Raw genomic sequence first — 19,966 nt, 5'->3', positions numbered from 1 at the left:
GTCACAGGTAAGTACTTGAAGGACTGTTGAAAAGCTGATGATTTTTTCAGTCTTTTTAGTTTCTGGCCTTGAAAATCGATGCCATTTTGGTATTTTTTGTAAAGACAACATGCCTTTCAGACCTTTCGGCAAAAAATATAAGAAATAAAGAAATAAAGTTCCCACAGTGACCACCTTTCACAGCATCTAAACACCGAGCAGTAAACAGAATCCATCTGAGGATTGCTAAAGCTAGCAAACATTTAAACAAAAGATATGAAATAGTGCAGATCTTTACTTTTCATATGTTATCCTAAAACTACATGCTGACAAAGTAGGATCAAAGTGTACATCACACATGATTAGTTTAAGGACCGTTGGCTAATTCACTTTAATTTGACTTTATTAATGACACAATGTATATATCTAAAACTGCATAAACAAAATAGGAGACATAAAATAAAATTAAACATTCTGCAGTTATGCTGCATTTACGTGTTTGGTTTCTACATATTTTCCATTTTAAAATTCCTCTCTTTTCCACACTCAAATTTCCAGACTTCTTGGTAGTTTTTTTGTGCTCATTTTCCCCTCAATGTAACTATTTATAGTCAGATATCAAGATGACACTCAATTTCAAAAGCTAAAATTGCTAAATATAGTGTGACATTTACAAACATCGTAACTGTCTGTTACTATAAGATCTACAGAACAAACCTCCAAAGCAGTAACTCTGGAAATGCCTTCAGAAGGAAGAGGTCTATCTAAACATAGCATTGATGAGGATCTGAAAAGCCGCTGAGATTTTAGATCCCATCTTGTGACACTTCTTCTATTCACATACACTTTTTAATAGTCTGGGAATCAGGAAGTAGAAGGGGTGTGTGGCTTTGGGGAATCACGGCCGTACAGTATTAGCCAGTTTAAAAAAAACACACAAAAAACACAACAGCAGCAGAGAAACAGCTCGGGCCGGGCGTGACTGTTCCTCGACACAAAGGGCTGCGCTGCTGAGGTCACACTTGTCATGTGGAATTAAACAACGGCCCACTGCAGCTACTCCAAGAAGCGAGAGCTGTGCACTCACACCAAGAGCCAGCTGTTTACTTCTGTTTCCCTTCTGGTCACTGAGTAAAGGAACATTTCTGGTAATGTGCTGGTTATGCAATCAGTGGAGTGTGATACAATGACAGGAATGTACTATTAAACTCATGTCTACATATCAAGGTTGCTGACCTTGTGAAATAGTTTGCAGTATTTCCCGAAAAGGAAGCTCGAAGATCCTGTATTGATAAAGACTTAAATACAACCGAATGTGTAATTTCAGGAAAGATTTTGAAGCAGCTTAACTTTTTCTTTTGGACCACTTAGAGTGGATGTGAAACAGTGTCATGAGAATTCACAAGCAAATGTCAAGTTCGCAACATTTGTAAAACACAAATGCACAAAGATGGTTGGGTTATTGTGGGTTTCTCAATTTTCAAATTTGAAATATTTCTAAGTAAATATACAGCTTTGAAGACAATTCTTAGGCCACTGTGACCAGCGTTTCCTGCCTCTTTTGTTGTACTTCTCAGTAAAGCCATACTGCGTTGTGTAGTTAAAACTGGAATGGATGCTGCTTTGTTGATTCCAGCTTGGTTAGTGATGGCTCTCTTTTCACAAATATCTTTATTTATGCATCATTTAGTTATAATTTCATCTAGTTTATCTGTTGACTTCATATGTACAGTGCACAGTACACATGCACAAAATGAAAGGGTTTATTTTTGTACATATAATGTGAATTTTGCCATTTTTACAATTTCAATCTATCATATTTTAAAACATACATTTAATATCATTTACACAATTCTGTAATTATTGAACCACTATGATGAAATTCAACAAGATTATTAATATTAAAGGGAAAAAAACAGCGGTGATCTAATAATTATTTCCATATCTGTATGTTATAAAACCAAAAGTAAGATGATGAGAATTCAGCAAACAACAACTGTATTTTCACACTAATTCAAACAGCTTTGGTGAGTTATCTTGATATCTGGTTTTGTTTGCAAACTCACATACTTGAATCGTAAACTGCTGGCCTGAATACAGCTGCCTGTTGAGTTTGGAATGCTGGTTAAAACCAAAACAATGAGATAAAAGACGTGAAAACACACAGTAGGAGCAACACCTTTAACATGACCAACGTTTACTTGACCCACTGTTTAAATTGAATACAAAAGTACTGATCAGTGCAGCTTTAAACATGATGGAGTGGTTAATGACGTACTTGTGGAAGTCCTCGATGCAGTGGATGTGGTTGGAAGCGTCCACAGTGAACGGGATGCCGTCCAGGCTGCGGTGACAAACCACGCAGGTGAAGCAGTGAGGATGGTAGGCTTTTCCCGTGGCCCGCAGGATGCGCTCCATGATGGGCTTGCTGCAGATGGTGCAGGTCTCCAGGGTGTTCTGCAGACACAAACACACAAGCCCACAGACGCCCACATGATTACACAACAAACCTGATGATCAATGTGGTGAATCTGATGATTCATTTCCAGTGGGCCTTCAAGCACTTGTTGACAATTAGCTAACAAATTTTTCAACCAGCGTGAGCGTTCTGGAAAGGATTTGGACCTTGTGATTTGAGACTTTATGTTGCCAGTGTGGCACTTCAGGTGGCTCCGCTCCCATTTGTGCCTGTGCAACAAATAAATCCACTCTCAGGACCTTTAGCTCAGCTGTCCTCAAATGCCTCTGATGCTGAAGGAATCTGATTAGCACTCCTCTCGAAACACAAACACAGTCATTTTTCAGTCGCCCTCACCCACACTCCATCCTCCCGTATGCGAGGGTGTGAGCAGTAAATATTTCCACTTTGTGATGACTGCAGGTTTTCTGCAGCCAGTCGCCTGGGCAAGCAGCCCGCGGGGGGAAGTGGCGGCCGCCTGCCTCTGAGTTATCTGTGGCATCTCTCTTCTTAATATCTGCCGGGAGACGCCATTTATTATTTCAATATTTCATAAATAACGACTGCCTCTCTAAACAGCAATGCAATTACGTGGGGATGGATATATCATGTGCGGGTGATCAATGTGTGGCCTGATGTGACCGTGTGAGAGCTGATGGGCCTTCGCTGCTTCTCGCTCAGACATTTCCTGGATCTCTGTTATCCTCCCCCCTTTCTCCCCCCAGATCTTTCTGTGCTTGGCTGGGCTAAAGAGTGCACGGTTCAGCTGTTCCCATTGGCTCCCACTGTAGTAGCAAGCTGCCTCAGTGTTTCCAAACACAGCTCGGGGTGTGTAGCAACACTGCGCTGCGTCATCAGCTGCCTCGCAGATGCACCGCCGGGCCCTGCCGTTTAAAATGACACTTGTGTGGCTGCTCTGCCGAGGTAAAACTCCCGACCAAACCCCCTGTCCGGCTGCACACGCACTGACATTTACAGTCTGCATGCTAATGAGCGCGGGAGCGTCTTTGCAGGATGAGGTTGGCTGTACAGCTACTCCTGACATGATTTTCAGAACACGATCGCGTGCCACTGGAGGGTATGAGGGCAGCGGAGGTTTGACTCGAGGCTGGAAAGAAAAAAAAAAAGTGGTTTGAAAAACGGCCGTTTCTTCAAAGCACTCCTGGAGAGGCATTATTTCATGAAAAGCAATGTGTGTAGACAAGCTCTGCATTCTTTTTTTCTCTCCCCCTCCAAGATGGTAATAGAAATAAACATTATTCCCAGGGCAACATTTGTGTATAAACAATGTCCATATTGCAATCCTGCTCGATCCTGGAAGTGGAATAAAGCCTTTAATGAGCTCGCTGCTCTGAGCCCTGGAGGGTTGCCTCACGCTCGCACACACAGGCAGAGAGAGGTGGAGGTAAAGAGGGAGAGAGAGGGGGGAGAATATATCTGCAACCTGAGAATCTCAGTAAGATACCAGGGCCAAACAGCACTAAACCATCCTCAACTCTTACTCATCTGTCTGCATTTCTACTTACTTATTCTCATCTGCCCTTCATGTGGGAATACCTTGCCCTTGTTTAGCTTAACTAGAGCATATGATTTCACAGCACACAGTTCCTCCGGGCCATTGTAATGAGTACAGTACTCAAAAGACAAAATTTCTCTCTTTCTCTCTGATGGTAAGATTCTATGACCTCATTTCATTCATTCTGCTGTTGTTTTAGTATTCACTCGTGACTCCTTTTTTATTTGGGATTAGGTAACATTTATTAGGTCTGTTACTCAAACCTGGGTCTGCTGTCAAAATACGAAATGTGCTCCGGTCTGTGGTCGGGCACAACTTCCACAGATGGTTGAGGAAATTCTGCATAAATGACTTCATGGCCTCGCTGTCAGACATCCAGGTCCTTTGCAGTTTACCACTAGAGGGCTGTATATGTCTGCAGATGTCCGGGTTTTGCTTTTCCCTTCACTAAATGTGATGTATTCAAGCATATGTATTCTTTTTTTCCCCTCCTCTCCCTCATACATTTCTCTAAGTGTTTGCCCAGAAGGCTAAACAAATGTCTAGGCAGATGAGGTAAAGTGAATTTAGGTCAGACAGCCTCTTGCTGAACCGAAGGGTGAGTTGAGTGCGTTAAAGTCAATTGTGGCCCCTTTTTCTTATTGTGAGATGCTTCCTTTTTTGCCACAAAGTGCTCTCGCAACACCAAACGTGCCCGTGCAGTCCGGCCGGGCTTCTCAGTATTTAGTAACGGGCTCCCAAACCACGTTTGACACAGCTGTCTGTTAGAATGAGGAGTGTGATGGCAAACAAAGCATGTAACAGGGAGTTAAGAGGTCCCATATGCTCTGCTCTGAACATGAGACTCAGGCCTGACAGTGAGACAGAAACACAGACAGACACACAGAAGTCACTACAGAGTGTTTGGTTAAAAACATGCTAAAGGACTGAGACGGTTTGAATAAGTCCCACTTTAGATCGGCTTGTAATTTGGAGGTTTGTGGGATCAAGTGATGTTTACACAACAAATTGAAAAAACTAATCACAACTAGAGCTGCAACTATTAATCATTTAGTAATTAGTTACCCACTATTTTGGTACTTGATTAATCGTTTTGAGTAATTTTTAAAGAAAAATATGCTTAAATTCTCTTATTCTAGCTTCTTAAATCTAATTCTTCTTCTATGACAGTAAAATAAATACATTTAGGTTGTGGACAAAACAAAACATTTAATAATGTCACCTTGGGCTTTGGGGAACACTGACTGACATTTTTCACAATGTTCTGCCACTTTATAGACCAAACAAACACAGATCATTAGTTGAAGCCCTATTCAAAACATTCTAGTTTTTCAAACACAGACCCAATACTAGACAAAAGGATTTAATAAGAATTAGAGCTCAGTTAATCAATTAGCCTGAGATATAAAACATTACAATACTACAAAGGCTTGATTTTCAAGAACACATAGCAACATCTTCAAATGATTAGCTCAAAGTCTAAACTAGAGCAGCACAGTTAATTCATGTTAAATCAAAATCTCAATCTGAATCAATGCAATTAGAAAATCACAAATGCTACAGTTTAGAGTATACGTTATGCACCATTTCTGACCCAGAGTTTAAACTATCGAGTCAATAATTTTACAAATAAATGCCGTCCTCCTGGTGTGACAGATACTCTGTTGAGGGCGTCTCATCTGGTAATGCTCCATCACATGTATCAAATCTGTTACACGGTGAATACTGAACTGACGTGTCACTTGAAAAAAACTACATTGCTAATCAATAATCAGCAATATCGGTCAAAAAACTAATCGCAGTTAGGTTCAGCCCTCACCAGAACCAAAATATACTTCATGTATTAAAATATAAGACATGAAAAGGCAGCAAATCTTCATATGAAGATGCCAGAAGTGTCAATTTTTTTTACATTTTTTATAACAAAAATAGACTCACACGTTGAGCAGTGAAGTATTAAATCGCACTCTCTTTTCTCCCATATCAAAAAACAACAAATAAATGGCTCTACTGTCTCTAATTTTCCATGCAGCTACAGGTAAAACAATGCTGGAACAAAGACGGTGTTTTCAGATCAAACAGCAAACAGTTGGAAATCTGCTGTGGCATATTGCTAAGCTGAAGCTGTTCACCATCCTCTCCGACTGCATCAACACAAATTTTTACACCTATCTGTTCTCTCTTTTTTCACATGGCCAAGTCGGCCTGACAGGAGGCAGGCTGGAGTTCAGTGAGACCGCACGCGATTTATGACCTGGCACGCTGAACTCAGACTGGGCCAGATTTACAGATGATCTGATTCTGTGTGTGTGTGTTCAGAGGCTCACAGAATGTGCTGGTCGGTGCCAGGCCACGCTGTGTGAATTAACTACACCCTGGTGAAGGGAGGTCGGCGATATCTAACAAGAGCTTGTTGGAAAGATGGATCTGAGAGTCGCTGCTGTATCAGGTTTCCTTTGCAGTAAATAAGAGATACTGACTTGTTGGTGAACTATGAGTCAAATCACTGACCCTCCTACTTCCTGAGGGAAGGTGTCGGCTGGCTTAATGAACCTTGACTGGCAGCTTCTCTCCCTTTTATTGCTTAATATGGGTCAATCAGGCAGGATAAAAAACTTTTTTTCCCCCTCTTTTGTCAAGTGCTGTAAAATAAGAGAAACAGAAATAAGGAAGATGGAGGAACTATGATGAGTGGTGAAATAAGAAAGTTACAAAAGTGCAAGAGTGAATGAAAATATCACTATATACTGATCAGTCACAATGTCAAAACCTAGCTAGCAAAAGCTAGCACCAGTAGCTACTTAGCTTCTTAGCTAAGAGATGCAGTGACCTGGAGTCCTTTACATGCTAATGCTTTGGTGCTGCATGTGAGCTGTTTCTACTTGTGTACAGTCTTTATGCTAAGCTAAGCTAACCACCTGGCTGACACAAATATGAGAGCGGTACCAATATTCTCATCAGACTTACAGCAAGAAACTAAAAAGCCTATTATTCCTTTCAACATGGTGACTGTAATTATTTCTCTGACAGTCTAAACAGTAAGAAAAACTTTATTTCAAGGTGTTGTTTTGTTCATCCTCCAAAAATATACATATTCCATCTCATATTATAATGAAAATCTTGTGATACATGCTGCTAGCTGACCAATAGGGACAATATTTTGGTTGAGACCAATTTGACTTTCAACAAAGAGCCCATAATACACACATTTAGGGGTTCATAATTTTATTTGGGGGTCTATTAGGATATATGTAGAAGTTTTGATGTTCAAAAAAGACAGTTCTTTTTTTTTGATACTGTACATGCTGAAGCATCTGTCATCCCGTCTGAAACACTCTGTTTTAGCTCCTGTCTCTTTAAGGCATTATCAGACGTGTTACATGGTGATGTAGATAAGTGACGGCAGAAAGACCGGGAGTTCAGACAAAGCGTTCTTTGCAGGTAAGTAGTCGTGTGTTGTGTGGGAGATAATAACTGTCTTTGGTGTGACCTTTGGGCTTCGTAAATTTACAGACCGTTTACAAGCACAAAGAAGCAGCTACATAACACAGCGAAGGTAAGGGAAAAATCTTAATAGAAAATTTCCGGCTCTTTAACACCATAATGTCTTAATCCATATGTTTAGACCTGAATGGATTATTACTCAGCAGCAGTTAAACTCTGTAAACTCCAAACAGGTTCGAAAGGAATGGTATTATTTAAAAAAGAAAAAAGAAGTCCTTGAAGTATTCATGTGTAGCTACTGGCTAGCAGTTCCATCAGAAAAATTCACCAAATCTAAACCTAGTATGTCTCTCTTAAAGTTCTGCCGAAAATATAGTGTTTGCACTAGATACTGTGGAAAACCAAAACATTCTGTGTTTCTTCTGCACAACTAAGAAGCCACTAGTGACTCAGCAGCAAGCAACAGTCATGTGGCAAAAATTCAGAGACTTTTCAGCTTAATTGCAGGCTGTTTATACAGAGCAGATAGGAGACAAGTACGGAAACAAGTTAAAAATGTGTAAAATATCTACAAGAGGGGACAACATTTTTTTCCAATGTTATCACTTGGAAAACTATTGCATGTGTTTTTGTAAAATAAATAATCAAAGAAATTCAATTTTTATAATTTCTTTCTCATGATTTATGTCATCGTAACTGTTCTTTACTGCACAAAACATGTTTCTGAGTTCCCCCTACTTCTAGTCATGGTTGTGCTGTTTTCACAGAGGTGCAGGATTTTAGATTGCAGTGAAAAATGAGGCCACAGTGAGTGAAAATATGACAGGAATCCGAAATGACCAGTAACTTGGTGTTCAGAGGGTTAATCAGCACTGACAGTGACTGTTCGTTGCAGGCCTACACCTATTTATTGACAAAGCCATCCTTACTAGCCAAGGTCGACACTGAAAAAACTCTCAACAGTGTTTAGTCTATATCTTTGTGTGCCTTCTGTTAACTGAAGTACTTTTACGAGGAAGAAGCACAGTTACCTCAATCACAGCTGACTTGGCAACCGCTTCTGTTCATGCATATTTAAACAGCAGATTTGGCAAAACCGTCCCCATGTCAGTGTTTACAGACATTGATGCTGCTGTGTGAATCCTAATTTTTGGATTCCCAAGAATGGATTGTTTCCTCAGTGGTATAACGGTCAGTCACTAAGAGGAGTCTGGAGCTATCTTGAGGCAGTTCACAAAGCAGCAGATCAAATTATCTCAGTCAGGGGTTAAAGGGTGTGTTTTTTTACATTCTTAAGCCAAATCACGGTGGTGTCAGCCAGAAGAAAATGCCAGAAATCTGCTCCGGTTGAGGGAGGGTGGGAGCTCATTTAAATCTCCACACATTTGCGGAGGGATTGTGGGAGCACCACCCCTTCCTGATCTGTGGTCTGCTCAGGCCGCCGAGGTGGAGACGTCCGTGCGCATGTGTGTGCACAACCACGTTTCCTTTCAGCTGCTTCATCCTGAGAAGGTTAACAAGTGAGCAACCCCCTGCCTCTTCCCCCTCCCCACAGTCCAGCTTTCACCTGAGACCCCTGACAGGATCTCATCCCCAGCCCTCGACATTAAACCTAAATTTAGTTTTATATCTGTGATTGCTTTCCAGTGAGCGGGCCTGGCATCCCGACTCCGTCCATCTGTCTGTGCTGCTTTGAAGCATCAGGCCCACAACTGTGAGCATATGAAGATATATTAACATGACTTGACTCCTTTACAAAATCCTGTCATTTATAAGCGTGTTACGTAAATCACCCACTCGCATCTTCTCTGCTGCCTGGATGCAGATGACTGAGGTGTGCGAGCTTTTTTGTTTACATGTGGGTGTGAGTGAGTTCGTCACGCAGCACAAAGTGATTCTCCTAATGGTTTGCTAACTCAGAGGATCAGTGACCTTGAAACTATCAGCTGTATAATTCACAGACGGAGCGTTTGTGACACTCATCTGTGTGCACGCCAGTCAGTCAGGACGAGGGTTGGGTGTCTCTGACCTGGAACGGCCCTGCTTCCTCTGCAGCGCTCCGCTCAGTCTGTCTGTCAGTGTAATAAATTCACACTGGGTTATGGATGACCAGCGCGTGCAGGAATGGGATGGCTTCCTGCCAGAGCCTCCCATCCTGACTTGTTTTGTACATCTAGTTTATATCTCTGCCTGGACAGTTCATTCGGAGAGAGATCCTTTTCACCAGCAGCCTGTGCAGATTTCACTTCTTTTAGTTCTGACAAACTAACCAAACAGCACATGTCCAGTGAGATTTACATTTTCATACGTTCCATTACACTCATCTGTGCAGCTTTATTTGTTCGCGCAGATTTCTTATTTTAGCTGCGAGATAACGTCAAGCTGCAGCCAACATGAAGGGACAGGGTCGACACGCGGCTCATGCCTTGCTCAGGCCTTTCTTCAAAGAATAAAAGGTGGCAGTGGGGGCTCTGATCTCTCTCCGGCTCGGGCAAAGTGGCCGGCCCGCCTGTCTGCCTCTCTGCCTTAAATTCAGCTCCGCAGCAGAATGTGACCCCTCTGGACTTTGGGCAATGTCTCCTGCTCTGGTTACAGAGAGAATCTGACAAAGACCCCGGCAGTAGTTCTCCCATGCCATGAGTTAGACTGACATTGTGGTGGGTCAGCACTGGGTCACAGATAGTTTTCTCTCCTGCTCTCTCCTGGGGCTTCGACTGGAAACATGAGGAAGGTTTGGAGGGACTGATGTATGGATCCACTCTCTTATGTCCAAACACTGTATTCTAATAACAACACTCGTGCTTTTCATTCACTTGCTTGTAATGGATAGAACAGCTGCATTTCCTGCAGTGCGGGTCAGTAATAAGAAATAATGACCTGCTTGAATTTAGTGGGCTTACACCCACTGTACAGCGCAATTATACACACATATAATTGTCTTGGCAAGTCTGGAGACGCACTAAGATGTGAAATCCTATTCATGCAAGTGCTATCTAATTGGCTCACTCCTTTGAGGAATTAGACCGAGTTAATCACGTCTGAATATACAGAACTCAATTAGAACTCTGCAAGCTAATGCAGACAGCCATGAATATTTGATGACGAAGTCAGCAGAAAGCAGAGCCTCTGTGTGTTTGCGAGCGTGCTTCAGACGACAAGTAAAAGCAGGGCGGGCGTGTACCTGCCGTCTGCGTGGCAGCTCTCCCAGCGTGAGCAGCAGCTGTGCGGTGAAGCTGCAGCGCCATGACGACGAGCATACGGGGGCCCTGAACTCACCACGCTGGCTGGAAGCCTCTGGATCTGACTACCTGGATATCCATCACACAGACGTGACAGGTGAGTGGGTGGTGTGCAGTCGTTTCTAATTAGAGCCACATTACTGTCACGGGAGCTCCATTCTAAACTTTATTCTCCTGCGTTGTGTTGTTCATATTGCTGTGACTGCGTGTGAGAGGAGAGATGATCCTCTGTGATTGGACGTATTGTTTCCTATATCCCTGTTCTCAATGACAGCAGCAGCTTCAGGGGTGTTCTTAGGGATATCCCATTGTTGATTGGGAGAGCCTGGTATGATGTGCTGTGGAGGACATCCATCACCAGGAGCCCTAATACAGCTGGCACCATGCCTGTCACCCCTGGGTGCTGCGGCAGCCTCAGCAACTTCCCTTTGCTATCTGGGTTGTTTGATTGTGGTGCCTTCGCTTGCAGCAAAATTCAGCACAATAAGAGCGGTGATTCCCAAATCTTATAGGCCGACACTCGCACGCATCGCTATGAGCTGAACTCCAACACTGACACCAGCCACTACGCACTAAATATGTCAGTTAGAGGTTTTAATGCCTAATACTGATCATTAGTAATCAAGGAGATGAATATTTAACACTATTAAAAAAAAAACAAAAAACAATTATAGTCAAGGTACAGTAGTACTTTATATAAGTATTTAAGGGTTTAATCACTAATATGTGAATTACTTAAGTTTAATTACACATTAAACAAGACTACAAGGTCTTAACTGCAATGTTTAATCTTGTTAGGTTACATTTGTGATGCCATTCATAATCCTTTGTAGTATAAAATGTGCTGTATAAAAATGTCATCCTGATTTTTCATGACTTTACTTAACAGTTTTATAATTGTAAAACACTTTGCATCTTGGTGCTATACAAATAACATCATTATTAATATTATTACCTTTAGCTATTTAACCATTTATTATTCACTTTTAGCTAATTATTTAAGTGTTTTGACTGGTTTTCCATTTAGTCGATTATCTCAACTATTTCCACATTACTTTGAGCTTTACTAAGCTGCTGATCCTATACCTGTAGCCCTATTTCAACATTTTATGATTTTCTTTTATATCAGCTCACTACCTTAAAATCTGTATCTATCTCAGTATCTGAGGCTTTTACTTGGAATAGGGTGCATATAAATGTTTTTATTTTCCAAAACTGCCTCTCAGTTCATGCAAACTCAAACGCTTTCTCTGTGTTTACATGATGTCTTGAAAAATTCAGAAAATTTACATCTCCACAAGTACCACTGACTCAGATTCTCTGTTTTTCTCCTACAACAGAAAATCTGCTTCTTTATGTGTTAAACTATAGAAAACACATCTCAACATTTTTAGCAAATTTGTCACACTTAAGGCATTCTAACCAAATAGAATCAAGACTAAGTTCATTACTAATAAACAAAATATTTGTTTTACACCATCACTATGGGTTACTAAATTGCGTCCTACAGGAAACAGCAGTCTGAGTTTGTGCAGAAAATGGGTCTGCATGTAAAAGTTAATTACTCACAAAAAGAAACCCCAGTCTAATAGTTAAGCTATTAAAAAGGCGACATGAATGGGCGACCAGTAAGAGGTGACATCACTACTTTCCAAGACAGACAAACAGACGATGAGGGTAAAAGCTCGCCAGTCAATCATGAACGTTTCCTAGTGACTGACAGGTCAGGGCTGCTGTGTGCAGCTCTTCCTTTACAATAGCAGAACGGAGAATCTTCCAGAGTGTGTAGCCAATGAGACCAAAGCCCATTTATTTTAAATAAGAGAACCATAGTACAACACCAGATAATGAGCGTAATTACATTCAAGCAAGCTGGCGTCCGTGACCTTGGTGGTCTCTGAAATTCTGTCAAAAGAGGCAGAAATAGATTAAGGTTTTTGTGTAGGCAAATCACTATCTCTTTATTACTGCTCTTTGAATATGAAGCTCTGCTCCTGACGTGACCTTGCGTTACTTCCATCAGTCTCATTACAGTACACTTAAACTGGCTGCACTTTGGATGATCTACATTCATTGGGAGTGGCAGTATAAACAGGAAAGTGGGGTTGTGATTCTGCCTCAAACAGGGAACCAAGCATTGTCAGCAACACTTGTACTATTCACTGGTGTCAGTGAAGCAGATTGAATAGGTCTGTTTACCATCAGACGACCTGAAGGGTAGGGCGGTTAAAGAGCCTTTTTAAAGTAAATTAACTGGGCCAAAACTCGGCTGTGGGAATGCTGCAGCTAAGTAACCGGCTGCTGGAGTAACAAGTCAGATATGGTCGACATAGAATGGACTTAAGAACAGTAGGCATGGTAACCTGTGTAAGTAATTAACCTCAGTGACACTGAATCCCACCACTGAACCTCTTCAAAGACCAGCTGAGCTATCAGATATGTGAAGAGTCCCTGCTGCTGTCAGCTCTGTTAACTAATATGCTCTCATGCTTAGAGGCAGAGGCTTCCCAAAGTGAAAGGACAAAGAATATTATTCTTCATTTCTAAGACTACATTTTCAAATAGATGCTCTCACTTATATAATTCCACTGATTGAGAACATTTTTGGCTTGAACTCTAGAAGGACTAATGACGGCGAGAACATAATGACTTCACTTGCTACACAATACTTTTATGTGGTTTTGAAAATGCCTCAAACGTATGTTTTCTAAATCTATAATTCCATTAATTCTATAAAAAAATCAACCAGTCCTTAGATTCATCAATCTATAGATTTATGTCATGGTTGGTTTAGTGACTTATTGTCATATCAAGGGGTAACATCGGGATCTGAAAACTTAAGCCAATGCAGAAAGTGCCAAAAATCGCAGTTCCTCCACCTGGAAAATAGCCGTTGTTTTGTTTCGCATTTTGATGGACAGTCGCATTTGGCATAAATTTGGGTGACAAACACACAGTTTTTTGTGATCGCTGCACAATAAAAGTTAGTCTATGTTACACCAGGTAAAAGTATTCATTTAACTTGCTGCGACAGGAAGTGATACAATAGTCCCACTCCTCACGAACACTACCAAAGAATACAACCAAATGAGCATGGCACTCACCCACATACCTCGACATAATCATAACACACACACACACACTTATTGCTGCTGTGTTTACACAAAAGCTGACACTGAGTGTACTCTTGGCCTCTCAAATAGCAGCACTTATCCTCCGAAGTGAAGCACTCTTCCCAAATGTATTACATCTCATTGCTCTCAGCAAGCTTCATCTGAGATTATATCCTTCAGTGTCAGAAAGACTCAAATTGTCAGTTTTTTTCACCTTAATGTACATTTGACTGCAAGGTAACCGACTCAGTTACCAAAATTAGCAACAGTTAGTAATCTCTGGCTGTAATTACATACATACAAAGGTTTAGTTTGAAGCAAAAAACAAAACAGGCACTCAGGTTTTAAATCAATATGTGAAAAACATGCCGTGAATGTCATCAGAAATCCAGTTACATAAGCTCAATTAAAAGAGACCCAATTAGGATGCCTGGCTGCTATAGAAGGCTCACTAGTTTTGGTTTTTGCTGTCAAAATTTTACAGCAGTTGACAGCTTTGGAGAAAACAGTAGTAGGTAGTGTAATATTGTAAAATGGGTTGGACGCTGATTTTTTTCTGGTCTTAAAGGAATAGGTGGACAATTTGGGAAATACATTTGCCTTCTTTTTTTAAAGTTTTTTTTTGGCCTTTTTGCCTTTATTGTAGTGCATGATGAGGAGAAGAGTGAGGGAAAGACATGCTCCACCTCTTGAGCGACAGAGGCATCCATTTACTTGCCTTCTTGACATGATTGATACTGCACTCATATTTGTATTGAAAACATGAAGCTAGGGCTAGCAGATGATTAGCTTAGCTTAGCATTAAGACAGGGGGAAACAGCTAGTCAGACCCTGTCCAAAGGTAAAAACAACCCACCTGCCAGCAATTTTAAATCTCACAAATTTTATCTTCTTTTACCAGGCTGAAGTAATGTGTTCTAGTTATTTCCAAAAGATTCAAAACATTACCGGACCATAAAACAGCCATTATGATTTTACTTCATTTCCACATGAAGGCCCACGGGGACCTCGTCTATCTTCTATTAAGCTCAGTAGGTGAGTTATTATCCATTCTGATCTTTGACAATTGTAAAGTAACCCTGCTATTGTAGGCAACCTCTTGTGATCATATGAATAAGTGCACGTAAAATCTCAAGTAGAGTTGTAACGTGGTAACAGTAGCAGCAGGGTGTATAACTCAAACTACCATCTTTTTCTCAATCTAACCAAATACTTTTGGTGTCTCAACACAATGACGAAAACTCGAACTTAAGTCTACTGGCTAAAAATCAGCTGCGTTGTGCCTCCGCCAACCAAACCCACCAGAAGGTGGAAGAGGTCCCTGCTGGTCCACATGTCTGGGAATGATCCTCAATGATAAAACATATTTGATGGTATGAGAACATCTGAAGCGGGTCTATTTCTTGTCCTGGAGCACAGATTTCTTCCACAGATGAGATATAAGGTCCTAATTAGTGAGCTGTAGATTTGTTAACGTCTCCCTCTGTCCACTTTCTTCATGATAAGCAATAGTGTGTTCCTGGTTAAGAATAGGCCTTTAGTGAGTGACTCTGCACAACAATGAGTCTGTGTTACGTTATTTGACAGAAATCAATGCATTTTCTTTGCATTTGATAGATAAAGTTGTTGAATATGTCTCAGTAAAGGAAATCCCAATTAACAAACCTATTTTTAATTCCTCTGTTCAGGAAATTCTAAGCTAAGTGTCTAATTGTTCTAGCTTTATATTTATTATTCACACATATCAATGTTCTTATCTATTTGTTTGCAAGAAAGTAAATACTCAGATGAGTGCACACACAAATCCGACTATTACTAAAAACTGCCGCCTTTCTGCCGGGGAGTCTTGGGTTTGTTGAGTTTCTATGTAGATTCTATAGGGTCTTAACCATAATTTTGAAAATAACCTAGTCGTTTCTTACAGTATATAATGTTGTAGGTTCTTACTCTTATTGTATAAAGCTGTCAATTAAATTTGTACAGACTTCAAATGCTGGTTAAACGCCTGTAGTTTTTATTGTGTTAAATTAATAACGGTGACTTGACCTCTTCAATAGAAGCAAAATTGATTGTGACACCTTCCATTTGTTTCTTTGTGCCATGATTTCATTCTTTAATACCACATCTACCAGCCCTGGAGTAGAATAAATAACACTGACAGAACTGACAATCATTCCAAAATGTCACTACAGCATCAATACAGACACACAGACAGAAATATTGTGATAATTTGTTATATCACTGGGTTCCGGTCTGATCCAGCTTTGTGTATTTCCAGATGCCCGGTGATTAATTTGTTCCAGTTTACAGAAAACATTACAGTCAGCAATACTTTGAATCTACTGGAAAACATTTCACATGAGAGCTTTCTTGGAAAACACTTAGTGGCACTAAAGCTCAAGCCTGCCGTCTCGCAGTAACAATGATGGACGTCTTGCTGGGTGGTGTTTGCACACACTCGTACTTTGGCTCTTATTATGTGTGCAAATATTGAATGGGGGAAGCTGGGGGACACCTCAGGCTGAGACACATCAGACAAGGAAGGAAAAAAAAAAACAATAGTGATGCCGATGTTGTCACATTAACACGAATCACTCCATGCAAAACGAGACATTAATTGAGCAGCTGCAGAGTTTATCAGCATCACTGTGTATTCAAATAGGCAGCGATAAGTTGTCTGTGGAGGCAAGCCAGGGAAGTGCCGTGTACAAAGGCTGATTGCTGCCCTGCAATTTGTGGGCCAGTGGTGTGACTGAGGTTGGTTAGAGAGACAGATAGCAGCTTGTAAAATCAGGAAGTAGACTGGTGTAGATAACAGGTGCAGGTGAGTTCCTGTACATTACTAAAAGGAATTAATAATATCTAGGCAAACAGTTTGAATGAGGCAAATCACTGTGCGGAAGAGAGATGCATCTTGCCCTTTCAAATGCCAGCATTGTTCCACAGAATATGTAAAGTCCCGGCCCAGATAAAGATGCTGCTGATCGCCTGCTCTGATACATGGCAGAAACTTTGCTGGATAGCAATCAGCATGCTAAATGTATTCCTGCAATTCTTGGGAAAGGGATTAACACAGTTTTGCATAATATTATACAGATTCTACACACAGTGAGCTTCCTCAGGCACCTGTTATACCTGTAAGATATTCTACATCAAATGTAATACACTGCCACAGGCTGCTGCGAAAATCTATCTCACAATTAGAGTGCACAGTATGTAGAACAAACATGAAAAAAATGTAAAATGAGTTCCCAGTCTGTACGTTATAAGTTACTCATAATGTTTTCACTGAAGAGCTATTTAAGGCAGTTTGAAAAAACTAACGTGCATCTATTGTTCAGTTTCAGACATGTAGTATTGATACGTTCAGTATCGGCAAGTACAGCTTTTCATCAGCGTGGGACTGAAAAAGGCAAAAAGCTCTCAGTTAAGAAGACACATTTTAACCAATTTAGACAGAAAACTTCTGATCAAAATCCAAAGAGGAAACATGAACAATGTTACAAATCAAGTTCAGGTTGCTGGATCCGACAGCCAAATGGTTCAGGGACATACATCCTGAGAAGTGTGTCTGCAAAGCCCAATAATAAGTCTTTAGAGGAAGTTGGAGGGAGCTGTCCAAAGTCTGATCACTGACCCTGAAGATGCCACAAATTACATATTTGCAGTAAAAACTTGTGCTATAAACTGGGGGCTTAAGGTTTCAAAGACATGGGCACACTACTAAGTTGTACTGTGGAAATTCAGTGTTTTTGGTGTTCAACCTCCAAACAAAAGGCAGAATAACTTGGAGTCTGCTACTTTGATTCTGATTATTGCTTTTTACTCAATTTTTTAACATTTTTTTCAGTGCCAGGAAAGGCATTTCTCTTGCCTCCAGTGTTTCTGCTAAGCTCGGCTAACTGCCTACAGGCTTTACCCTAATATTTAGACTACAGACATAAGAGTGGTATCAATCCTCTCAAATAACTGTTGGCAAGAAAATAAATAAGTGCAGGAATTTTCCAGCACTGAGGTCTTTTCTGGCCCCCAAAGAGGTTTGTTTTAGTTAGTATTAAAGGAAATGCCAGTTCTAAAATGATAAGAACTAAGAATTCAATGTATATATCTATTTAAACAAGACTAGTGAATTGGGATTTCATTTACTCAAGCATAGTAGCAGTTTTTGTGTAGTGAACGGTCAGAAATAACAGGGAAATGCACATATTTCTGTCATATAAGGTAACTTTATTGTCAGTGCTTACTGTCAATGGTAGTTCCCCCTCAAAGGCCCAGTCTAAGTCAGGAAAAAACCCTCAAGTGTATTTCCAAAAATGTCAATCCATTCCAGAAAAAAACATAGCATCACAATATCTCAACAACTAAACTCAGTTTACATCCGCAAACGCTGATTTGTTTCACTGCTCCTTCAAGATGGAAAACTGTGGGTTACTATGCTGTTAATATAATGTGGCTGGTTGGAGAGGTACAAGAGTGTGTAAATCCACATTCAAAAATACAACACACGGTGTATCCTTTATGCTTATTTGCTCTAAGACATTCCTAGACTGACTGACTTGGAGGCTAACTTGAAGTTTTCCCTCTTCCTCTCAGGGATTTGACATTTCTCTACAGAGACTCAACTCTCACGTTCATTCTCTAATCGTACAGAGGCGTATGACCCTGAGGATGGGAATAAAAGAAGAAGAAATGACTTTCATTAAGAAATTCAGATTTCCCCCATCCTTTTGATCTTGTGCCAGAAGAACATTTATGCTGATGAAATGCATAAATAAAGTTCTTAAATTATCCCGTTCCTCTTTAGCGCATGTATCAGAGTTGGAGAACTTCCAGACGAGACAACTACAATCACAGTGAGTGCCTCTGAAAATGGATGATTTAGGAGATGGCCTGCCACTGGTTTAAATGTCATGTAGCTCAGCTTCAAGACTTTACTGGTAAAGTGCATATCAAGCCAATTCCTGCAAGTGATGTTGAAGAAAATAGTATGTATGTGGTAATAAGTGCAGTCACAAGAATCAGCATTAACTAATTTGAATGTTAACACAACAATCATGCCAAGACAGTTTCCTGAAAGCATTTACTGTATATCAGGAGCTATTTTTAAGTCAAGATGTTTCACCACTCATCTACCTGAATCAAAACTCCTTAATCTCCTCATCAACTAATAAACAGCACCAGTACACGCCTCCAAATCTCAATCATCTCTCTTTAAACCTCTCAACCTCTTATTTTTCTCCTGTCACATTTTATTCACTGTGGGGTTCCTTTTTCATTGCAATATAAAGTCTGGCACCTCTATGGAAAAAGCATATCCATGTCAAGCAGAGAGAACTCACCAGTGATTTGTTGTGCAGTATGACACAGTTATATTATCACTAATCTTAAAAACAGAAGAAATGCAGAGTGAATTTCTTTGATTAGATATTTTACAAGAATTGAAAAAACTGAAATCAACATTTACAACATTTTTCAAGTGTCCACAAGTGTTACCAATACTGGAAAAATGTGGCTCTTTATGCTTTGATATTCTACTACCTTTTGTTTTCACAACACTTACAAGCCCTACAAAAACATATAGCATACTGCTTTACTGGGCTATAATACATAATAAGTTGAGATCCTACAGTGTTATTATTTATGAAGAATAATTTCACTAATCTAATAATATAGCTAAGACCCCTCATTACTATTAATGACAAAGTTTAATTTCACTAATACTGTACTATTATATAATATTCAGGCCAAACACTCTATAGCATTAATAGTTACGGAGATTAACCAGACTTATTTTGAATTAAAGTTGTGACCCTGTAAAAGAGAGATTCGTGTGTTTGTCTAGTAGTTCCTAATGTAGCCTCAAGCCACTAGCCTCAAGCGGAGATGAGGAGCGGACTTCAGACGTCTGTTTTAAACTCTACAAATTGAATTCAGTCATCTAAAGTACTTATTTCGCAACACAAACAAGAGAAGCTATTACCCTAAATTTCCTTGGTAATTGCTCTCTGTTGTGCACAGCTACTTCCCGTCTCAGCTTCCAGGAATGACCTGCTAACTGACGTATAAGCAGTGCTGACAATAAGAAACTTGGACCAGGTCAGCTCCAGATGCGGGACTGATGATGAAACTGAACCATATTCTAATGAAACTGAATGAGGGAAACACTTCTGCTAAATAATTTCCTTCTGGTCTTGCAAAATGATGTGTTTTTCCTGCT

At 40.3% G+C, this 19,966-nt stretch overlaps 1 protein-coding gene across 4 annotated transcripts in view; it reads right to left on the bottom strand.

Annotated features, from left to right (window-relative positions):
• lpp (LIM domain containing preferred translocation partner in lipoma) overlaps nucleotides 1–19,966 on the bottom strand; it is a 217,564-nt gene that overhangs the window by 9,986 nt on the left and 187,612 nt on the right. For all 4 annotated transcript variants that reach the window (XM_023268061.3, XM_035947166.2, XM_055014703.1 and 1 more), the window contains one exon: nucleotides 2,258–2,436. In XM_023268061.3, coding sequence (XP_023123829.2) covers nucleotides 2,258–2,436 — 179 coding nt within the window. The remainder of the gene's footprint in view (nucleotides 1–2,257; nucleotides 2,437–19,966) is intronic.

Source organism: Amphiprion ocellaris, chromosome 2 (genome assembly GCF_022539595.1).
Source record: "Amphiprion ocellaris isolate individual 3 ecotype Okinawa chromosome 2, ASM2253959v1, whole genome shotgun sequence".
Taxonomy (NCBI): Eukaryota; Metazoa; Chordata; class Actinopteri; family Pomacentridae; genus Amphiprion; species Amphiprion ocellaris.
This window is presented reverse-complemented; position numbering and strand designations above follow the sequence as displayed.